Consider the following 23,477-nt stretch of genomic DNA (forward strand, 5'->3'; position numbering starts at 1 on the left):
ATAGAGTGACGGTGATATGACTGGAATGGTTCATCTTTACCACACCCTGACTCGACTGGACATGAAGTTGAGAAAATTTATGTTCAGTGTCAGACATGAGGAAGACAAGCCGAATACCATGCATCATTCCCAGACTAAATACATGGATTCCTATATGTCTGCTTAGAAACAGAAAAATGAATATATACACAGCCAAGAATTAAAAATGTCATCCTTACCCTGAAAACTGTTTGAAAACAAAAAGTTGTTTGAAGTTGTGAAAACAGCATGTGTATTATGATTAACAGACTTAAAGGGCATATCCTGGACCAATTTCGTTTTTTTTTTAATATGAAACTATGTCCCTTTACACACTCGTCCAGAAGGGTAATTTTGCACAAGGCCATCTGTCTACAGCAGAAAAAAATAAAACAAAACGCGTCTGGAAAAATCCCAAGGGTCTGGAGCCAGATTCGTGACGTTACCTGCGGAAACGCCAGCAGGCTGCGAGAGCTTTGCATGGTTTCAGTGCACAGCCTGTGTAGACCAAGCGCTCCCATTTCTCTCTCATTGTCCGGTCTTTTGGGAAACGAATAGTACTAATCCCATCATGATTGGTGTTGCTACACCCTCCTATGATACATCTGTTAACCATTTTAATAATTACGTGATAACGTTGAAGAAATTTGCAGAAAACCACCAGGTCGTTTTCGCATAAACAAATCAGCGCTGACGTAGGATTCAGAAGGAGGTGTCCCACAGGTGACGTCACAAAAATCAATGTTTCCCGGGAAATCCAAATGCCAAGTTTTTTCAGAGGCGGACCAATTCGCCTCAAATGGCTTGATTTCAACTGAATTTTTCCGGTATTGCGCAAGGTAAAAAAGTTGCACAAAAATGTGACAGATATTTGACCCAAGTTGAATATAAAATAGGAGAATTACATTGATCTTGCTCCTGAATTTACCCATGATACGCACTTTAAAGGAGAACTGAAAGCAAATTTATCATCAAAATTGTCTTGCTCTCATTTTATTAAATATAGCAATTTTGATAGCTATTTTGTCACTGCTATAGCAAGTTATGAGTGTTTCAAATATGCTATGTAACATAACAGTCCATATGTCAAAGCGATGGCCGTAAACGAGATTCGCTGAGACCTGTGCGAGACATCGTAGGACGGAAGTAAAACGTACAGCGGAAATCAAAGTGACCGACATCTACCAACGTTGTCAAAAGCCACGCGCACCCTCTTTCGAACGCTGACGTAAATCAAGCCGGAAGTTAGTTGTTTTGATAGCGATCAGGAAAGTTTGAGGAAAAAAAAAAAAAAAGTAGGTAGTAATCATCATTTAAAGGGGTACCAAATATAATATATACAGTTGCTGATGTGACAAAGTAACGTATTCTTAAGTATTCTATCAAATTTATATACTAGAAAACAACGAAATATCTTGATAATTGTAAATATAATAGTTGGTACGCTAAACGGCACAAGAGTCGCCATTTTTAAAAGACTGTGACGTCAGCCCTACCCACTGCACTAGGAGAGAAGTGTGTAATCATGGCGTCGGGCGCATCAAGTGAAAGCGACGGCTCTGTCGAATCATACGAAGAGATCCCGCAAGACACACTGCAAGCAGGCTATGGCTTAGAAGTGTACCAGTTTGAACTTAGGAGAGGTACTCTCGACTCCGGTGATGACGAAAGAAGAGAAGAAAGCTTGAACTCGCTTGGTGTTTTTCAGCGGAAACGAGTGAAAAGACACGTCTGGAGGATCGTTATGCTTTCCATCGGTCCTGTTATTACACCCGAAAGCAACACAATGTGGCATTGTGTAGCCGATCACTTACAATTCATCCTACTTTCCGATTCACACGTGCTATTCCCAACCTCAATGAGCCAACACAACTGGGCACATACATACGTCATGAGTGTTACGCAGAGAAAATGAACGTGCATTCCGATTGGATAAAATTAATATCATGGCGGGCTGTTCAAACTGCGGAAATAGTTTGCTCGAGCTACTTTCAAAACATTAACTTTCCAACCTTAGAACAAAAAACTTTTCTAAGTCTTGAATAAGGTTCGTTAATGTGTGTTTTATTGTTATATTTACTCTATATATTGCCCTCTGTTCCCCTTTAAACTCATTTTTGTGCAATATTATGTTTGAAAAACAGTTTTTAAAATGGTGGCACTGACAAGTCTCATGAAGATCGCACGGGTAAGCGACGCCTGCAGTGGACCAAACGAACTACATTAAACATGGCTAAAAGCCCAACAGGCCGATAAGTATAATATTTAATTGCAATTAGTTGCCAATACGAGTCACGATACAAGGTTACTAAAACCGAAAACGTAATTGAATAACAAGCAATAAAGCAAGTTTAAAAATGACTTCAGTTCTCCTTTAAATTAATAACTGATCCAACGCTGAATACAGAAAAATGGTCATGGCTTGATCAATTGTCTTTTATATGATCCACAAAGGTTTCCACAAACGTGGCTTGATTTTATGAGCACAGACCCAATTGTAAACCAAAAACCCCACTTCTGGTTCATGATGTTCTACAAACAGATTAAAAAGGCCTTTGTGAATCCTTGGTCACGTTTAATTGTAGGACACACTCGCCCTTAGGCCTCACAGAGGCCAGACACACAACCCTTTAAAAAGCCCAGCAAAATCAGGAAAGAGAGGTCACTGCCAAAGCGAGCCAATACTAACCTGGTGAGTGAAACTAAACCAACAAGTACACCAACAGTGCAATGGCCTTGACACACCAGATACGACAAAACTGCAAGAAAGTTCCACGCAGAAAATATGCACATCAAGTCTGATTCAAATTTTATATGTTCTATTGTGCTCCATGCTGGTTTCACGTCACAACTGTCAGTCGTGTTCTGAGTAAATCATCTAGCAGTGAAGAAATCAATAATTAGAAAATACTCTCAAGAAAGAGAAAGTTTTGGGGATAAACTACAAAAGGGACAGTTTTATAAATCACCTTAAAGCAGATACGCAAAGCCATGGCCTCACTTTTGTTTATAAATGTCTTGAGACTCCAAGCATGGCAGAGGAATAGTTAAGCTTTAACAATAAATCTAATACAGTAATTTTTGTGATTAAAGTGATTTATATAAGTAGCAGTCTGAGTGAATGACCTTGAGATCCGTGACATCACAGCAGGAAGTCCATCTGTCTCATCGCCATTTCCGCTATACTAAAACACAGAGCTGATTGCAACTCCAATCCTCCATTTTGAGCTAATTTATCGCTATGCCACGTAGATGTGTTGCTGGCGGGTGCAGCAACACGACAGAAGGTGGATTTACGATGCATTCATGGCCCAAGAATGTTCAAACTGCAAAGATTTGGACGCGTTTTGCGAGAAGTTCACGGGCACATTGGGTGCCTACGAAGTGGTCTCTCCTCTGCTCTGCACATTTTACTCAAGACTCGTACTAAACCTCTGATCTGTTGAGGCACGTTGGCTATAAGCCCGTATTGAAAGAGTGCAGTACCAACAATTAAAAGTACTTTTTTTTTTTTTAAAAAAGGAAAGCAAGTTCAGTTGCACCAGTTCTCCCAGAGTGAGCGCCGAGGGTTGCTTCTAAAACCCGGGACGTGACATATCACTCAGGCAGTGACCTCGCTGCAGTTGTTGCTAAAACCAGTGACGTCCCGTCCCGGGTTTTAGTAATTGCCTGAGCTGAGCAGTAATAGCGGAGTACTCAGTATGGAGAAAACGGAGAATGAGTGGAGCAGCAGTCTGATTTCTTCACTGGGTATTGTTGCCATCTCGCCCTTGCGTGGAAGAAGCGAATGAACAGAGAACTGAACGAACAACTGAAAGTCAGACTGTTTCAAAACAATCGGCCACAAGGTCGGCCTTCAAGAAGCGAGAACACAGACGGGTAAGCTGCAACTCATTTGGATATAAAACAAAAGACGTTGTTGAGCTGCATTTAGATTAATACATGTAACTTGTATTGTGTGTTTAAGTTCCCAGTATAAGATTATTTAATTCGCTTCAGAATGCGATTGTCTCAGTTCATCTGATTATTTAATTAGCCTTTTACGTTTTAGCAGTGAAAATGCATGCATGTACATATGTTGCATAAGTTATAACACCTATCCTGTTTTAATGAGAGTCAACCCACAATCAGTGAAGTCAAATCAGTCCTAGTTGAGCAAGTCGGTAACGGGATTTCTTACTTTCACCATAAATTTTTATTTGTATGACTTTGGTCTGTAGCTGTCAAAGGCCTCAGCCTTAAAACCGATTCCCGCTGTGACGTCACAGACTCAGGCTGCAGGGCTCAGCAGGGCAGCTCGAATGCCAACTTTGTGGTCAATTTTAACTCTCAAAAATATATTTTTTAAATTCCTATTGATGCAGCATACAAGAGTCAAGGATGGAGATACTATCCACTCAGAAATTTATTTAAAAATAAAGGTTCTGTGTCTCTCCTTTAAAGAGTTTGCTGGCTGTCTCCTACATCACCACATGACATTTATTCCACACAATGTGATCGGTGGCTGTGTTTATAAACGGCGCGAAAACGTTGCTTTTTCGCTGCATAACATTAGCGTTGTGTGAAAGTTCTCATGACAAAAACCCTCCCAAAAAAAAAAAAATTTTTATTTATATATATATATATATATATATATATATATATATATATATATATATATATATATATATATATAAATAAATCTCACACAAAAAGCCACTGGTGTGTAAAGGCTTTAACTAACTGGGTGAACAAACCTTGATTAAGCTGCACTGCAGTCAGTCAGAGTCTCAGACAGAGCACCATCATTAAGGCTTAGGCGACGCCCATTAGGACATCCTTAACTGAGCCCAATGCTAAAGTTCAGATTTCCCTCCCCCCCAACACTAATTTGTGACTGTGGTAGCACTTACAAAGAGTTAACTACATTAAGAATTATTTATTTCTAAGTCTCATGGATCCTAAAAGCATAATGAAACATTTTTAATCCTGTTGCTTTGTAACTAAGTCATAATTTATGTGCAGGTTAACATCAATATTTGCTAAAGTATCAGGGTTAGCGGAGCATCACATAAGCCAATTACAATGGGACAGTTTTGTTTTAAAAAAAAGTCCCAATCTGGAAAATATCACTATGATTTAGGAATTCAGAGTAAAGCACGTACCTCTAGTGCTAAGGCAGTCTTGTCATATGCACAAGGGACTCGTTTCTGAATGGCTCTGGCCATGACAGGCCCATTCTGCATGGAGGGTAGCGGGTTGATGACAGCACCGGGTGTGCCGGGAGGCAGGGGCGATGGCGTCTGAGGCTGAGCGTAAGCATGTGCAGGCTCGGGGATGCCGTAGCTGTTTGAGATGCGTGAACCGTGGCCAGCCGTCCCAGTGTGAGGCAATGGCCTAACTATCTTTTCTACATAGGGGACAGGGATCATTCCAACACGGCCCTCCTTGCTCTTTGCGCTCCACCATTGCTCCTCAGGCTTGTCCAGGATAATCAGGATCTCGCCCTTCTTGAAAGGAAGATCTTCAGCGTCACTGCCAGTGAAGTCATAAAGAGTCCGCACATACTCCAGATTCTCATCACCGAGGCCGCCAATGGGCTGAACAGGGCCGCCAGTTAAAGTCGTGCTGGGGAACCTGGTAAGAGAGACATTGTGCTTAAAAAGACAGCATTATGGTGCGTTGATGCATCCTTTTTATTGCCACACTCAAAATCAAAAGCAGGACTATATTTAAAAATAAACCTTTCTTCTGAAAATACAAAAAGGCGACATTTGTTTGTGCGTTCATTGGAAGGAAGGAAGCAAAGTGCCGCATGGCCAAGCACCCGAATCATGCAGATTGTGTCCCAAGTTATTCGTTTTTCATTGTATTTTCCCTGCAGACAAAGATTCAACAAAAAGCAAGAGACAACACCCTTACTGTCCTTACACAGGAAACAGAGTATGGCATTTTCTTAAACAGTGGTGTCATGGTCGGTAAAGGAAACAACTCCAAATTCTCTGTAGTATTATTTGGAGGGAGGGCGGCACGGTGGTGTAGTGGTTAGCGCTGTCGCCTCACAGCAAGAAGGTCCTGGGTTCGAGCCCCGGGGCCGGCGAGGGCCTTTCTGTGCGGAGTTTGCATGTTCTCCCCGTGTCCGCGTGGGTTTCCTCCGGGTGCTCCGGTTTCCCCCACAGTCCAAAGACATGCAGGTTAGGTTAACTGGTGACTCTAAATTGACCGTAGGTGTGAATGTGAGTGTGAATGGTTGTCTGTGTCTATGTGTCAGCCCTGTGATGACCTGGCGACTTGTCCAGGGTGTACCCCGCCTTTCGCCCGTAGTCAGCTGGGATAGGCTCCAGCTTGCCTGCGACCCTGTAGAAGGATAAAGCGGCTAGAGATAATGAATGAATGAATGAATTATTTGGAGGGAGTGAACGACGCATCTGTTACACACACACGTTGCCATTGCATCACTTCCTGTCATTGCTAACCAATCCGAGCTAGTCCTGATTCTGCAGCACATCAGATGGCAGTTGTATACATATATTCAGGCTTTGTTATTTTAGAACAAGGATCCTGAGATACTGGAAGAGGAGACAAAAATGCAATCTACACTGTAAAGTGCTGATATTATGAAGCTTCCTGCTGAGCAACAATATGTAAATGCCAATATACAATTTTCTTTTGGTGAGATTTTATTTTACAGAATTGTCAGCGTTACAAAAGCCAACCTCAGATGTTCTCAGATTGCTGAAAATTATTTCTTGGAGTCGTTTTTCTCCGGAAAGATTTTTCAATTAAAAGGTTAGCGGTCCCTCATTTCCTCTCCCCCAACGTGAGATGAACCTACTCCACCAAAAGGTGGATTTTGTCCTAATCTTTACAAGGGGTGCCAATAATTGTGAAGGGCACCCACATCCTGGATATACATACACAGTACCAATCAAAAGTTAGGACACAACCTAATTCAATGTTTATTTTTATTAATTTAAAAAAGAAACCAAAGACTTCATGTCTTAAAGTAATGATGGATGTCGTTTCTCTTGACTTGGTTGAGCGGTTCTTGACAATCGAGGCAGATTCTACCATAACAGAGGCCAGTTAAGTCCCATCTCCTTAAATTGCTGAATTGATCATTTTATTAAGTTTTTCTAGTAGCATTTGGGGTCTTGGACATTCACAGTAAATTTTAGGACAGTAGTCCTGGTAACTAATTAATAAAAGCCTGACATGACAGACATGCTAAATGACAATAGAAACACATCGGTTTCTATCATCAAAATCTGACAGACAAACTAACGTCTACCATCATATTCTGACAGACACTCTAGATGACAATAGAGATCTTGCAGTCACGTGACCGGAAAGTACACAACCGCCATCGTGTCGGTCAAAAACACAGCTGAATACTGCTGCACTCGTGTACAGAATGGATCAATTTCAACCGACGGACTACACGGCTCATTTTTCTAATGAACAGATAACTAGATATATGTCTAAAATAAACGATCTACAGATTTGTGACCCTTATTCACGGAGTTTTCACGACCGGATTTTGAACTGCCAGCGGAATACCCGGACGTGTATGATTACCTCATCAACTTTCCCTCGCTGTTCAGTGGTGAAGCACTACGTGCTTATAAATCTCTGGACAGTTATCTTTACAGAAATTCAGGATTTGTCAGCGACTCAGATGTGGCATCTTGTAAACAAGAAAATGATCCTCACTGGATGGGTAAGTCACTTAAGTATTGAGTATAGCACTGACCAGCCGATTATAGAATAGAATAAGGTAATTCCAAATCGTCCGTGTTGTTTACATGGATCTGGCGTTGGAGAGGTAGAGGCTTGGCAGTGGAGATTTGAGTGGCTGTTTTCTGAGCTTAGTCAACAGGCCGGCTCTGCCTGTAGCCTCGCTTTTGCTTCGGCTCCCGGCGCCGCCTCCTTCGCTTTGCTTCCGATAACAATCCACGGAGACCCCGCTGGTCTCGCAATCTGGTCTCGTCTGGAATGTTTTTTTTTTCCTCGTCCGGAATGTTGTGCATGCGATGGAAATCGCTACAAACCGTCATTTTCTGCTGGAAACCAATGTCCAGTAAGTCCATACGGTTGTAGTGGATATTGAAGTCCGGTACAGACGAACAACACGCAAAAATACACACAAACATAAAAACTGTGCACAGGTAGGGAGAGCTTGTAGCCACAGCCGTTGTAGTAGAATTGTATATAGTAGGGTTTTCCAGAAGAAAAGGTAGAAGTAAAAGCAGAAGTAGAACCAGAAATAGAAGGCGGAATATGGCGTTTGACCGACACGATGGCGTCTGTCACAATCTGGATCGGCTGTGACGTCACATGCAAGATCTCTATAGCAACAAAACTGTTTCTTACATTATTAATCTGACAAATTTAGTAATAATATTAAATACCTCATCACTAGAACCAAATAATAAAATAAAATATATTGAAATAAGATAAAATTCATTTTCAAAATTGAAATATCAACAATAATTGTCAGAACAGTGACGATAGACACGACTGTCACTTTCGCGGGGAAATAACACATTGAAATGGCCTGTTGGCTGAAAGGGTCGCAAGTGGCTCTGATTTATCTCAACTTACGATAGTTTTCCTCCAGAAAATTTTAAATATGAATGCACAAATATATTCTCAATGTTTCTATCGTCAAAAATTTCTATCGTCAGGATAGCTGACTGAAAATCTTACCTTGATTTATTTGATGAAATCTAGGTGTCAGAACTCCAAGTCTTGCCCGGAAGTAAATGTCTACTGTCACAAAAATCATGCGCAGTAGAATTTCCTCTTTGCGTCAGTCAACATGTGCGTGGTGAGGGCTTGAATTTTGCTATCGTCAGGTGCATTTGACTGACGATAACATTTTTTTAAAATAACTGTGGGCTTCTCTCGTGAACGAAAGAGAGTTGAAATAGATTAACAGCGAAAAAACTATCTGTTGACACCCAAAAATGATAAAGCCTGCTTCCACACGATAACTACCAAAGATCCATAATGGCTGAGTCTATCGTCAGGTCATCTGACAGAAATTCACTGACGATAGCAACAGGGATAATGAAAGGGATTTTTAAAATGGGAGTTATGTCTGTCAGATATGTCAAAGAAATAGAACTTTATTCTTTAAAAATCTTTTATTGATATACTCAGTGTATTTTTAAATGACGTGCTGTTTTAGAAGACCAAATACCATATTTTCAATCTTGAAAATATTACCTCACTGAAAAAAAGGACAAGAAAAATTTATTATTTTGTGGCCAAGTGGTTAATGGATCCCGTTACGGTAGAATCTGCCAATATGGATTACTACAGTTGTGGAACAGGGCCATTTCCTGTATTTTTATTTACTGTTTGATCTCAAAATGTATTAAGATGCTAAGAAATTACACAACTTAACTTGATGAAGCACATCTGTTCATTGAAAAGCATTCCGGGTGACTACCTCATGAAGCTGGTTAGGATAACGCCAACAGTATGCAAAGCGTCAAGGTAAACGGTGGCTACTTTGAAGAATCTAAAACATGGAACTTTTTTTTTTTAAACACACACTTTTGATGTCTTCAGTATTGTTCTACGATACAGAAAAAGCTATGAATGAGTAGGGGTGTGCAAACTTTTGACCAGTACCGTATGGAGCTACATAATCCTGGGGGGGGGGGGGGGGGGGGGGGGGGGGGATCAGCCATGCTCCATTTGAGAGGGGATAAAGAAAGTAGGCCACCCCTCCCATACAATCAAAGCAGCGCTAGGTTATGCATGTGGAAAAGGAGAGAACGCACTTGGATGAAAGTGTAATGGTGGCCTGGGACACGGCAGGAGCAGCTGTTGGCTACCTTCATGTGAAGGAGAGAAAACGTGTCAGATTTTCTTCTGCATGTCCAGACTTCAAAACGGGGTCAAAAGTGATGCGAGTTAACCCATTCCACCAACAGTAACACCCCCCCCAAAAAAAATCCCTACCCAATTTGCCTCTCTTACAACAGCCAGGGAGGGTGGGACAAACATGCGCTTCCTCCGAGATGCAAGAAGTCAACCTTTACATTTTTTTCGAACAGCTTCATGCATCACCATAGAGCAGAGTGACACTGCAAAAAAAAAAAAAACCCTTCATAAGCTCAAAGATACCTGCCACGCCTTCCTCCCAATGAGTAGCCAGTTTTGTTCTCTTGAATCCCAGCCACAGATATCCATGGCATCTCATTACTCTGCAGGAACAAATCATGATAACGCTTACCCCCCGTTATGGGTAAGTAATTAACTACTGTGTGTTGTGCTGTTACAGTAAAATACCGAGTGTGATAAAGCAGTTTTCCAAGAACAGCACACCCCAAGTGCTTTATTCCTCTTATAGCACACAAATATTCAGTGTTGCATTCAACATGGTGGCATGTCTGCAAAAGGAGTTCGTGTCGATTCTCTACGACAGGTATAGCATTCTTTCATCAGCCTCCTTCCGTCACCCAAAGGAAAAAAAGCCACCACACAATCTCCTCTATACTGAGGACATTCATGTGCTAGAAAACTTATATTTTTACCTCTGACTGTTACAAAGCACTGATACTGGAGACTCCTTCCAGAAAAGTTACATAAAAAAAGTAGGTCCTTACAGACCATGTCAGAAAATGTTTTTAATCCATTCATTTAGAGCTGAGCGATATGACCTTTAAAAAAAAAAAAAAAAAAACCACGATTTTTTCACAAAAAATCCTATTTCTGATTTTAATCGATTTTTCCCTCCCGACTAAAAATCAAACTACAGATGACAAAGAAATGGTTCAAAACAAGTTTTACCTTCATTGTGTTTTTCACTTAAATTTCCTCTTTGGGGTTAAAACCAGAAACCAAAAACAAGCTTGTAGATGAGGTAACATCGCGAGAGCATCTGTGATTGCCTTCCACCGTGCTCCATTCTTATCAGGCCATTATTAAAAAATGTTCCGTTTCCGGTCCACCGGCTGGGTGAGTGCTGTTTGTGCGGTTGAAATTTTTTTTAACACCAGTTTTTTGACTGGGGGGGGGGGGGGGGGGGGGGACACACACAAAAACTCCTGTGCACGCAGTTCCCAGGGTTAAATGTATTTTCCACAGACCATTTATTTATTCACTTTACTCAAATACAAAGGAAAATGGCAGTAAATCTTCTCTCTTTTCTTGCGTATTGCATCATGAGGCGTTCCTGGCTTGTAAACCTCTTATTTTTGGTGCATGACACGGGCACTCGGGCAGAAGCGGCACAAGGGATACAGCCAATCAACACGCGTAGCTAAACGCTGTGAACTATTTCAAGGCGGCCGTATGGGCACTCGGGCAGAACCGGCACAAGGGATACAGCCAATCAACATGCGTAGCTAAACACTGAACTGTTTCAAGGCGGCCGTACGGGCACTCGGGCAGAAGCAGATCCCACTTCAAGGTAAGGACACGCTGCTTTTGCCGCAATAAGTCACAAACACACAAGTTGCAAAAGCACATTATATGTTTACATTCTTCATCTACTACTCGTTAAAATTGTCCATTTGCATCTGTGTAGCCAGGCAAACTTAGCTTACGGAAGGAAGCACTTGAATTAGCCTACAACCAACTAGTCTCGCTGAAACTACATGCAAGGCTTCCTTCACTACAATATAATCCTCCTAAATTGGGAATATTAGGCTCGGGCATTAAAAGCATTAGAATGTAGATGGTTACTTGTTAAGTTGTTACATAATAGGGAGTGATAGCCTACTTTATGTTTGATTTTACTTTAAAAAAAAAAAAAAAAAGCAGGCAGCTCCCTACACTTGATTTCTCATCTCATTATCTCTAGCCGCTTTATCCTTCTACAGGGTCGCAGGCAAGCTGGAGCCTATCCCAGCTGACTACGGGCGAAAGGCGGGGTACACCCTGGACAAGTCGCCAGGTCATCGCAGGGCTGACACATAGACACAGACAACCATTCACACTCACATTCACACCTACGGTCAATTTAGAGTCACCAGTTAACCTAACCTGCATGTCTTTGGACTGTGGGGGAAACCGGAGCACCCGGAGGAAACCCACACGGACACGGGGAGAACATGCAAACTCCACACAGAAAGGCCCTCGCCGGCCCCGGGGCTCGAACCCAGGACCTTCTTGCTGTGAGGCGACAGCGCTAACCACTACACCACCGTGCCGCCCACACTTGATTTATTTAAAAACTACTTGAAGTTGGCAAGTCTTACTTAGTTCTTAGTGTAAAAGAATCCAGAGTGTATTTTCATTTATTTTCCACTGAAAATGGTGAGCTGTAATATAGTAGGGAGTGATTTATTTTTTTATTGGTGAATATTTTTATTTTATTTCTCATTTTATTCTAACTAATGTTTGACTTTATTGTATAAATGCTGCTGGCATCTCCCTGCACAAAATTTCATGTTCAATTTTACAATTAAACATACATTTCATGGATATGAAGGTCTGTCTCAGTGTGTGCTATGTTTAATTTCATGTGAAATGTAATGTTTACATTTATCAGTTATCGGCATCCCAATTCCATAATAATCGGTATCGGTATCGAAAGAAACATATCGGTCGATCCCTACCATGAAGGAAAGAGATCCGGAGTTTTCAAACATTTGCTTAAGTGTGAAATCGCAAAATGGTATTCTAGTGAACAACAAAATAGCAAAGATTCAGAAAAACAAATCATTCAGTGATCATTTTAATAGTGTAATTTCATCCGAACTAGGCCTAACGGTCGATTTAGAACTACAAAAAGTCCGTGTGTCAGACATTAAGTACCTTTGTAAAAGTTTTGCGAATGCTGCAGTCAGCATTTTAAATGCTAACTTAAAGTTTTTGTACAAGTTTCAGTTGATTAAACTGTCATTTTATTAAATGTGTCTGCTTTTGTAATAAAGTACTGAAAGAAAAAGCAAACAGCATTGCGATTTCTTATCCATCCATAAAAAAAAAAATCCATCCCTCCCTCCCAACTGAAAATTTTTTTGCTCACCCGGTGGCCAGAAAATGGATTTTTTTTTTTTAAAGATGGCCTCATAAGGCACACAGTTCGGAAATGCGTCAGGGACTGTTGCTTGCTTTACTTTGGATGGTGTGCTAGTGGTGCGACTGTTTTCATTCCGCGGGAAGCAGCACTTCTCCCACTCCGCTGCACGCTTCTGTTTAAGGTGTTGGAATAAATTCGTCGTGCTGCTTCCTTTCGAAGCAACCACTTTAAACACACCTTACAACGATGACTTGTTTGGTCTGCGTCCGACGCCGCAAAACCGAACCAATTCCACATCACGGAGGAAGTTACTCCTTTCTTGGGCACAAGTTGCGGTTTCCCCCCCCCCAATCGCTGCCATGTTGTGTGTCTATGGCAAGCGTGCGGGAGGAGGGCTATTGTGTCAGCGCCTGATCCGTTCTGCACATGCGCAGAGGGGAGCATCGGTGGCGGAAGTTAAAACTGAGAGAAAACTGATTTTCATAAAAAACACATCGTCCTTAACTGTAAATTCAAATTTATCGATAAAATTGATTTATCACCCAGCTCTACATTCATTATTCATCTTAGATTATGTGGCACGTCTGCCGTATCAGTCCTGTGAATAAGTTATTACAGAAAACATACTAGAACAAGTGCATTAAAATAAACATAGGATTTGCAGCTGCACTACTATAAAAGCTGGTGTTGTAGCCCTGTTGTACTGATGACCAGACTGGTTTGGATTGACAGGAAGCTATGGGAATTCAAATAAGGCCGCCCCCCTCATAATGGTGATCAGAAAAGCATCCGACCCCATGTTCACACCAAAATGGCGAGTGTGTCAAAACAACCAGACCTCATCCAGTGCATCTCTGCAATGAGACCGGTGGCGGCGGCATCAGAATAAAGCTCAAGTCCAGGCAACTTTATACTAACGAGGACTGATGCGGATCAGCAACAACTAATTGGGATTTAGAAGTGCGCCACTCTAAAGAATCCTCCAGAACACAGACGTGTCAATTTTAGTTCCACCCAAAACATTCCCATGTAGCTTACCAAAGAGGTGGTGAGTTTCCTCGTTATTTATGACATGTCCCTGTTTGCATACAGGAACATGGGGGGGAAGCATGGACCAAGGTGTCAGAAAATATAGGCGTTTCAAGTGATGAAGTGCATAATATAGCTTTAAGCCCAGCGCACACAGGCAACTTCTCATTGCAAGCATATTGCAATTTCAGGAGGCAAGTTTCCCCTCTCGGGTAGCTGCGTGTGCGCATTATCTGCGACCAGTGGACGATTTGGGAAGGGGGATGCAAGTCACGTGAAAAATCACATGACTACAGGTGGGGATTGGCTGAGCCTTTGTATCTCGCGCACAGCGATACCTCTGCAACAAGTCAGCGACCGCCAATTTTTTTTATCGCGGAATATCAAGCACGTTTGAAACCTGCGATCTGTCGCAAGCCAAAACAAAAATCGTTGCCGCAAATATCCACACACAAAGCCATTTTCTGCTTGCGTCAAAAAGTTGCACGACCAAGCGACAGAAAACTGCCCGTGTGCGTCAAGCTTTCGTGAAAAACAGGAAGGAATCGCATGCTAAATCAGCACCACAGATTGCAAAAGAGCCTTGGCCATTTGGGCTTGTGTGTGGCTTAAACGATCCTGCCAAACGAGATGCATTACAAGACAGAGGTGCATGCTGGATATGTTAAAATGAAAGTCGTCGCTCTTGCAGATTTCTCCATCGTTTTTTGCAACGAGGCGAAAAATAAGTAAAACAAAGAAGTGTATCCGGTTTCTCTAAAAAGTTACTGCATTTTTAAAAATTACTTTAAGATACACCAGTTGACTTGTGCTTGCTTTGCAAAGGCACTCAAGACTAGGTGTGGCCAGTATTGCCGCTTTTCCACTACAAACGCAGCTGAGTCGAGCTGAGCCGTGCTGAGTTGGGCTATTGGAGTTGCATTTCGACTACAACCGCGCTGAACCATGCTGGCTGGAAGTGGGTGGAGTTAGCGAAAGTGGGTGGACGTCACGTGATGTCGTTAGGCGGCGCAAACAGTGACATCAGTGATCTTTTAAGCGGTAGTCTCACGACCCGGATAGTAAACAATAAACATGGAGGACATGGAGTCGTTAGTGTTGCTGGTCTTGGTGCTGTGGCTTGTTGTCACCGACAACGCCAACAGATACTGGCAAGAGCGTATAGATGAGGCGAGGCGCATAAGGCTTCAGAAATTCTCGTAATTATTCTTCTTCCGGGTTTACGGTGTTTACAGATCCCAGCGTGCTCGCGGGGCGTGTGTGGGCACTCCTCCTCACCAATCAGTGCACAGGGGAGTGCCTGCTCACGCCCCCAGCCTCACTCAGCTCGGTTTGGCTCGCTTCAGCCCCACTCCAAAACCGTGCGAGTTTTGGGTGCTAAGCAGGGCTGAAGCGAGCTGAGTCGTGCTGCTCTGACGTAGTCGAAACGCGAGCCGTGTTGGGCTGAAGTGAGCTGAAGCGAGCTGAAAAAGGGTAGTGGAAAAGGGCCATATGATGACAAAAATTCTTGGGAGGCATTTCTACATTACATGGTACGCATCATATACTATAGGTTTTCTAAGAAAGCCACAGCAACAAAACAGCAGGATGGCATTTAAATGACAACTGTAATGAGGATACTTTGACGTCTACAAAAACTAAAATTAAAAATAAAGAGGGGTTGTGATTTTTAAAGACAGAAAGGAGCATAAAATTATCTAAACCCAGTCAGTTTGTTAGGTAATTTAAAAAAAAATATTAAAAAAAAAATAGATCACTGTTCTGCCAAGAATATACATCACAATACTGATATATTGTCCCATTACCAAAACAGCCTATTGTGACCATTTGTCATTATATGGATATTATAACTTTGTGAATTTATGACGATATTGATATTCTATCATATTACAGTGTGGATCCTATCCTGTTCACTACCAGGCCTTTCAATTGCAAGAAACCTGCGACAGATAACATAGTAGGCACCCAAATTAAGGTCAAGCACCCAAAAATATGCTACCAAACATGAAAAAATAAATAAATAAAAAAGCCACACTGAAATGTTGATTATATAAACTTGGCTGCATAAAACCCAATGTCTTGACTTCCTTCTTTAAATAGACCAAAATCAGCAAGAATTAGCATGTCTTTCTCGTAACTGACGCGAAATCCGCACCATTCCCATGTTGTTCTGGGTTCATCGAACTCACCGCAAACCTCGCGCAGAGCACAAATTCTCCATCAACGGCGATCGGCACGCCATGATTTCGTGGAGGAGCGAGACTCTCGTACTAATGACGAAAGCAGGATTTCCACATTAGGTCAAGCTTCTTTCTTCTTTTATATTGTTTTATGGCAGTTGGCAAACCGCTTTTAGGTGCATTACCACCACCTTCTGGACTGGAGTGTGAACCAGACTGTTTACTACCCTATTGTGCTAAATTCTAATATTAAAAAAAAAAAGCCACATTATCTGGCCAACTGCAATGTCTCTCTGATACCTAGTGTCATATGATTTAAAATCAGGTAAAAGACAATAAAAGCGAGCTATTCGGGACGACTGTGTGTATTTAAGATACAGCTTGCATCTTAAAGTGCATATCACGGGTAAATTCAGGAGCAAGACCAATGTAATTCTCCTATTTTATATTAAATTCTGCTCAAATATCTGTAGCATTCTGCATTCTCTGCAATTTTTTTTTACCTTGCGCAATACCAGAACAGTTCAGTTAAAATCAAGCCATTTAAAGGAACAGTCCACCGTACTTCCATAATGAAATATGCTCTTATCTGAATTGAGACGAGCTGCTCCGTACCTCTCCGAGCTTTGCGCGACCTCCCAGTCAGTCAGACGCGCTGTCACTCCTGTTAGCAATGTGGCTAGGCTCAGCAAGGCCAATGGTATTTTTTGGGGCTGTAGTTAGATGCGACCAAACTCTTCCGCGTTTTTCCTGTTTACATAGGTTTATATGACCAGTGATATGAAACAAGTTCAGCTACACAAATTGAAACGTGGCGATTTTCTATGCTATGCTATTTTTCTAGCGCGCAGAAGGTGTTAGTGCGCCTGTCATTCTAGTGCAGACTTTCCATAGCATAGAAAATCGCTACGTTTCAATTTGTGTAACTGAACTTGTTTCATATCACTGGTCATATAAACCTATGTAAACAGGAAAAACGCGGAAGAGTTTGGTCGCGTCTAACTACAGCCCCAAAAAATACCATTGGCCATACTGAGCCTAGCTACATTGCTAACAGGAGTGACAGCGCGTCTGACTGACTGGGAGGTCGCGCAAAGCTCGGAGAGGTGCGGAGCAGCTCGTCTCAATTCAGATAAGAGCATATTTCATTATGGAAGTACAGTGGACTGTTCCTTTAAGGCGAATTTTTCCAGACGTGTTTTTTTTTTTCTGCTGTAGACAGATGGCCTTGTGCAAAATTACCCTTCTGGATGAGTGTGTAAAGGGACATACTTTCATATTAAAAAATAAACAAAAAGCCACACAAAATTGGTCTGGAATGTGCCCTTTAAATCCTCACAGTTGTCCAAGTGGAATAAGTGACTTGGAGCTTGGTCCTCTTGATGATGGTCTTAGACACTGGCCTTTCATTTCAATTAAGATCTTTTACCCGAGTACATACTGTGAATTGCACCACCAGTTCTTGTGATGCGACTGAAAAACCTTTTGGGTCTCAGGTCTGCTACAGGGTTGTCTCTTTGAAAAAGCAAGTTATGCACTATTGCCATCATTCACAGGCTCCTTTCGTCCAGGCCCCAACACATCTTTGAAATACTAACTGTATTCTAATTATTTCTGTCATGTAATCAAGACGGATTAAAGGGCATATCCTGGACCAATTTCATTTTTTTTCTATGAAAAGTATGTCCCTTTACACACTCATCCAGAAGGGTAATTTTGCACAAGGCCATCTGTCTACAGCAGAAAAAAATAAAATGACAAAACGTGTCTGGAAGAAATTTGCAGAAAACCACCAGGTCGTTTTCTCATAAACCAACCAGCGCTGATGTAGGATTCAGAAGGAGGCGTCCCGCACGTGACGTCATGAAAATCAATGTTTCCCGGGAAATCCAAATGCCAAGTTTTTTCAGAGGTGGACCAATTCACCTCAAATGGCTTGATTTTAACTCAACTGTTCTGGCACTGCGCAAGGTAAAAAAATTGCACAAAATGCAAAAATGTGACAGATATTTGACCAAAATTTAATATAAAATAGGAGAATTATATTGATCTTGTTCCTGAATTTACCTGTGATATGCACTTGAAATCCTCACAGTTGTCTAAGTGGAATCAGTGACTTGGAGCTTGGTCCTCTTGATGATGATGGTCTTAGGCTACATCCACACGACAACGGCAACGAGATGTTATTTAAAAAAATATTGCGTCCACATGGGCAACGATCAGTAAGATATCAGGTCCATCTGGCAATGCAACGCTTGCTGAAAATGATGCAATACACATGCCACACCTCTAGGGGCGCTGTAAGACGGTCCCTTCGGAGACACCAGAACAATAGAAGTAAGGACGCATGCGCATAAACTATTATGCGCGAGACTTCATATTAGCCACAAAGTCAGAAAAATCTGTTCGTAAAATTACGTTATAATGACCAAATACAATGAAAAGTATTTTTCCAGTCTCACCTGTGAAAGGTAATCCCATGTGATCTCGTTTGGACGGTAAACCTGTTGGTACAGTTAAATGCAGCACATGAATGAGGCATCTTTATTCTCCGCTTTGACCCATCCAATATGGCGGCGAGGATGACGTATGATTCTACGCGGAAGGCGGCGTCTTTAATGGTCTGGAATAAATTGAATGCTACACGTTGATGGATTAATTTGTTCTTCTACGCCCTTTTTGAGGAATGTATTGTAGGACTTAAACCAACATCTGAAGAGGTGAGATCACTCCTTTTTTTCCCTATTTTTGCTGGCGGGATTGACTCTGCCCTAAGGGCTATTCTCTCTCTCTCTCTCTCTCTCACTTTGCACCATTACACAATAAATATTCACAGTGAAAATATTTTGTAAGCGCGTTTCATGAACCAGGTTATAGGATTTGTTGACAACTCACATCAAGTTCATTATACTTCTACCCGGCGTGAAGCACTCACAGTCATGTGGTTGTGACATCATCGTAAACAAATCCGTTCTACTCATCCAGACGACTTTGCAACGGCAACGTTGCCAGATCTTTCCACTCTGGAACCCGTTCTCAAAAGATTGCGTTTTGGGGCACCCAAAACGCCGGTGCCGTGTGGACGCCAGGCCGAAATGATAAACAATTGTATCGGATTCACCTGCATCCGTTGCCATGTGGACAGGGCCTTAGACACTGGCCTTTCATTTCAACTAAGATCTTTTACCCGAGTACATACTGTCGATTGCACTGCCAGTTCTTGTGATGCGACTGAAAAACCTTTTGGGTCGCAGGTCTGCTACAGGGTTGTCTCTTTGAAAAAGCAAGTTATGCACTGTTGCCATCATTCACAGGCTGCTTTCGTCCAGGCCCCAACACATCTTTGAAATGCTAACTAAACTGTATTCTAGTTATTTTTGTCATGTAATCAAGACAGATTAATGCCATGGCTCGAAATTCGCGGTGGTCCGGTCGCCCGAGGCGACTTAATTTGTCATTTGGCGGGTAATTCCTGTCACTGGCCAGCCCAGCTGGCTAGTTGAAAATAAAAAAAAAATATATGGAGCAAAGATTCAGACACACCGTCAACTAAAGCCACCACATTAAGCGTGTGCCGTGTCTGTGTTAATCGATGTATTTATCGGCAGGACGGAAAATACCGAAGAATCCCAAATCATATCGTGTATGAGTCAGGCTGTCGGTTTTCTCACTACTGCGCATGCATATAACGCATCTCGTTGAATATCGCGATAATCACGTTATCAAATTCAATAGATGTGGCCACATTATCACCCATTTAAACACATGATTTTTTTTGGTGTTTACATCTACATCTGCCAAAGCTATGCTGCGATGTGGAATTTTCTGAAAGGTGTACAGAAACCACCAGAGATGGGGACAAAGCAACCTTGGTCTGAAGAGGAGAAAAAGGCTGCCGATAAAGCGTACGAGAAGGAGAAACGACAAAGGACTTATAAGCAAACGTGGGAGCAGGGTAGGCCTTGGCTGCGATACAATTTTTATGGAATAATTAATTTTTTTCAAGTTGATTCCGTCAATATGAAGCTCCTAATGCTTTCTCTCTCATAAATGGTTAAATACAGAAAGCATGTTGGACGTATTTTGGGTGCTATAGTCATGATAGTAAGTACCATATTTTTGGGACTATAAGGCGCATTTAAAATCCTTAAGTTTTCTCAAAAATTGACAGTGCACCTTATAATCCAGCGCGCCTTATGTATGATTACTTCTTGTGCTTACTGACCGATTTTATGTGGTACAACTCGCTCAAAAATTTGTCGAAATGTGCAAGTACGACTTTGGTAAGCAACGAAGCCGCTCCGCTCAATGTATATTCGGAGCATTACGGTACACTGTCACTACCTGATCGGCCCCGTAACAGGACCCCTGAGCAGTCTACAAGACTGCCTGACTAATGTCTAAACCAGAAGCGCATTCATGTAAGGCAGCCTGGGCCCAGAGTACATGCTAGCAACAATAAACCAATCAGAGAACAGTATTTAGTACGCTTACCCCTGCCACTTTTTATACATAATACGAACTGTGCTTCAACATTATATTACAGTACATTTGTGTGTACGTAAAAGGACCCCCAAAATGGCACCTGTTAAGAGGCATGCTTACGAAGCGGGTTTCAAACTCCAAGCTATCAGCTGGAAGAGGAATGAATCAATAAGTGAGTGTATTTTTCTGTACCGGTATTTGTTGTTACAATTGAGTGGAATAAAGTTTGATTTACCGGACTGTGTTATTTTGCTTAACGCGCCTTGCGTGTGAACATAGACACCTTAATTCACAGTCCGCCATATCGCCCGAAAAATATGGTATATTTGTTTTCAATACTCGTACACCAAGTTGCCAAGTTTTCCAATATATTATTTGTTGATATTACATTATGGTGCTGTGTTGTTCTCATTTATGTATTTAACAACAGTATCAAAATACTTGGGTCTTGAAATAAATGCACATTAGTCATGAATAATGGTAACTACTCTCGTGTTATTTTTGACAGAAGTAAAATTCATACATGAACAAATTTTGGCGAGTTACTTTGGAAGGTAACTAGTCCGGTGTCACGGTCTGATCGTGCGCTGGTATAAATTTACCATGCGCAGACCGATTTTTTTCCCCCGGTCAACTTCCGGGAAGTCTAAATTTACCATTTCTTGCTGCGATTTTGTACCGAGCATTTCAACACATTTGTGGACTAATAGAACGCGAAATGTGACTAAAATTGTGAGATTTGATTATCAGTAGACAAGCTGTTGAATATGGATGAGGAAACAATCATTTCCCAGTCACAAAATGAAGATCAGCAAAAACACACAGTCCAAAGAGGCACAAGACGAGCGATTCACCATTTTCAAAAGAAAGATGATTGTAAAAATATCTTTTTCAGATTTATAATGTGTAGATAATGTGTTTTTGTATTGTGTGAATGGTTTGGATTGAATTTTATTAGCACGTGTTAATAAAGTTAATTTTACTAAATTCAAGTTAATAAATTTACCTGGTAAAGTCAGACCGTGGCCGCTACAGTAGAAATTTACCTGGTAAATTCAGACTGGTGGTAAATTCAGACCATGACACCGGCTGGCGAAAAAAATATATGAATTTCTAGGCCTGAATGCTGTAGAAATTTTGCAATAAGGGTAAAAAAATAACTCAAATTTATTTATTCATAACTTTGTAGCTAAAAAAGCAGCAGGTTTAAACACTGACAGAACAGCACTGTGTGTGTCCAGAAAAGCCCAAATTATGTAATTGACTCCAGTGTATTATCCAGGGTGTGTTGTGGGTTCTTACCTGGGAGCAGGTTCGATCAGTGTGGTCGTGTCCAGGTAGTGGATCTTGTAGAACTCTAAAAGCGCTGGCAGGTTCTCAAACTCCTGGTCACCGATTTTGAACCTCTTGGTGGGTAATGAGTTAATGATATAGTGGGACACTTTGGAGTTCTCGGACACGGACAGCACGTAGTCTCCGGGACATGTGGACGAGTCTCGAACCAGGAACATGCCGTGTCTCTGTCCCTGTAACCGGCTCTGAGTCTCCTGCCGGGACAGACCGCCGAAATACCAACTATTCCGGTCGGCTGAATCGAACCGCGCTGACGACATGACTGCACTCAAATAAATAAGCTCGAACTGATCGATAAATGCTACTAATATGCAATAAATTAAAACCAAGCGAGGTTTCAGTTGCACCGCTCTGATCCGAAACCTGACAGGCTGCGACCCACACTAACTTTGTTGCATTGCTAAAGCTACGCTTCTTTTTTTTCTACCCAGAAGACGCAAGAGCTAAACGTTTCACCGGTTAATTTTTAATACAATAAAACCGCTCTTATAAACTCGACACCAACCGAGAATCCGCCATTCAAGTTCCGCTTTTTCGTTCCTTCTTCCGCGAACCAATGTTAAAAGCAGTCAGTAAAGCTAACCCAGTTTACCAAACAATATAGCGCGTTAGCCAGTTAGCCGCCTCACCACCGAGAAACGGTCGCCATAACACGTCCAGAAACGCGTCTACATCACGCTGAGGACTCGGACAAGGCAGCCGCGTCCATTAAAGTCCACGAAATATTTCACAACAGGTTTCTCTCTGCGTGTGACCCAACCAGCTAGCGAGCTGGCTATCTTCTCCTCCCAGACTTGAGTAACAAAAAAAATGGCGGCCCTGCAACACGTCTATCTTTATACCGAAATGAATGCACGAGTCTTGAAAGGAAAAAAAATATATAGAGATATCCCAAAACTTTCAACTTCGAATGAGTCTCCACTTGACTACACAGCGTTCTAAATGCAGTTTGCTCAGATAAAAACAGTATTTTCCTCCAAATACGGATGATATTTAAGCGGCTCGTCAAACAGCTAGCTGCTATCAAGCTGGAGAATAATGGCGGCTTAGAGGGCGGGGCTCGGGCTTCTCGCTCTCTCTCTCTCTTTTGCGCACGCGCACAAGCAAATGCAGAAGCTCTGACTCTCCCGCCATGAGCAGGAGATCTCCCAGTTTAGGGAGCATTCAAGTCAAGTTTATTTCTGGAGCGCTTTTAACAATAAACATTGTCGCAAAGCAGCTTGACAGAATTTGAACGACTTAAAACATGAGCTAATTTTATCCCTAATCTATCCCCAATGAGCGAGGAAAAACTCCCTCAGACGACATGAGGAAGAAACCTCGAGAGGAACCAGACTCAAAAGGGAACCCAGACTCATTTGGGCAACAACAGACAGCATGACTACAACTAACAGTTTTAACATGAAGTCAGTTTCGTTGATGTTATAACTCTTCACTGATGGAAACTT

At 41.8% G+C, this 23,477-nt stretch overlaps 1 protein-coding gene across 1 annotated transcript in view; it reads right to left on the reverse strand.

Moving 5' to 3' along the window:
- crkl (v-crk avian sarcoma virus CT10 oncogene homolog-like) overlaps positions 1 to 23,080 on the reverse strand; it is a 76,224-nt gene extending 53,144 nt beyond the window's left edge. Inside the window, exons 1-2 of the mRNA XM_060935976.1 lie at positions 21,979 to 23,080; positions 5,163 to 5,634 (exon numbers count right to left, since the gene is read on the reverse strand). Of these exons, the coding sequence (XP_060791959.1) occupies positions 5,163 to 5,634; positions 21,979 to 22,289 (783 nt within the window). The 5' untranslated portion in view covers positions 22,290 to 23,080. The remainder of the gene's footprint in view (positions 1 to 5,162; positions 5,635 to 21,978) is intronic.
- Positions 23,081 to 23,477: the final 397 nt, after the last annotated feature.

This window comes from Neoarius graeffei, chromosome 12 (genome assembly GCF_027579695.1).
Source record: "Neoarius graeffei isolate fNeoGra1 chromosome 12, fNeoGra1.pri, whole genome shotgun sequence".
Lineage (NCBI taxonomy): Eukaryota > Metazoa > Chordata > Actinopteri > Siluriformes > Ariidae > Neoarius > Neoarius graeffei.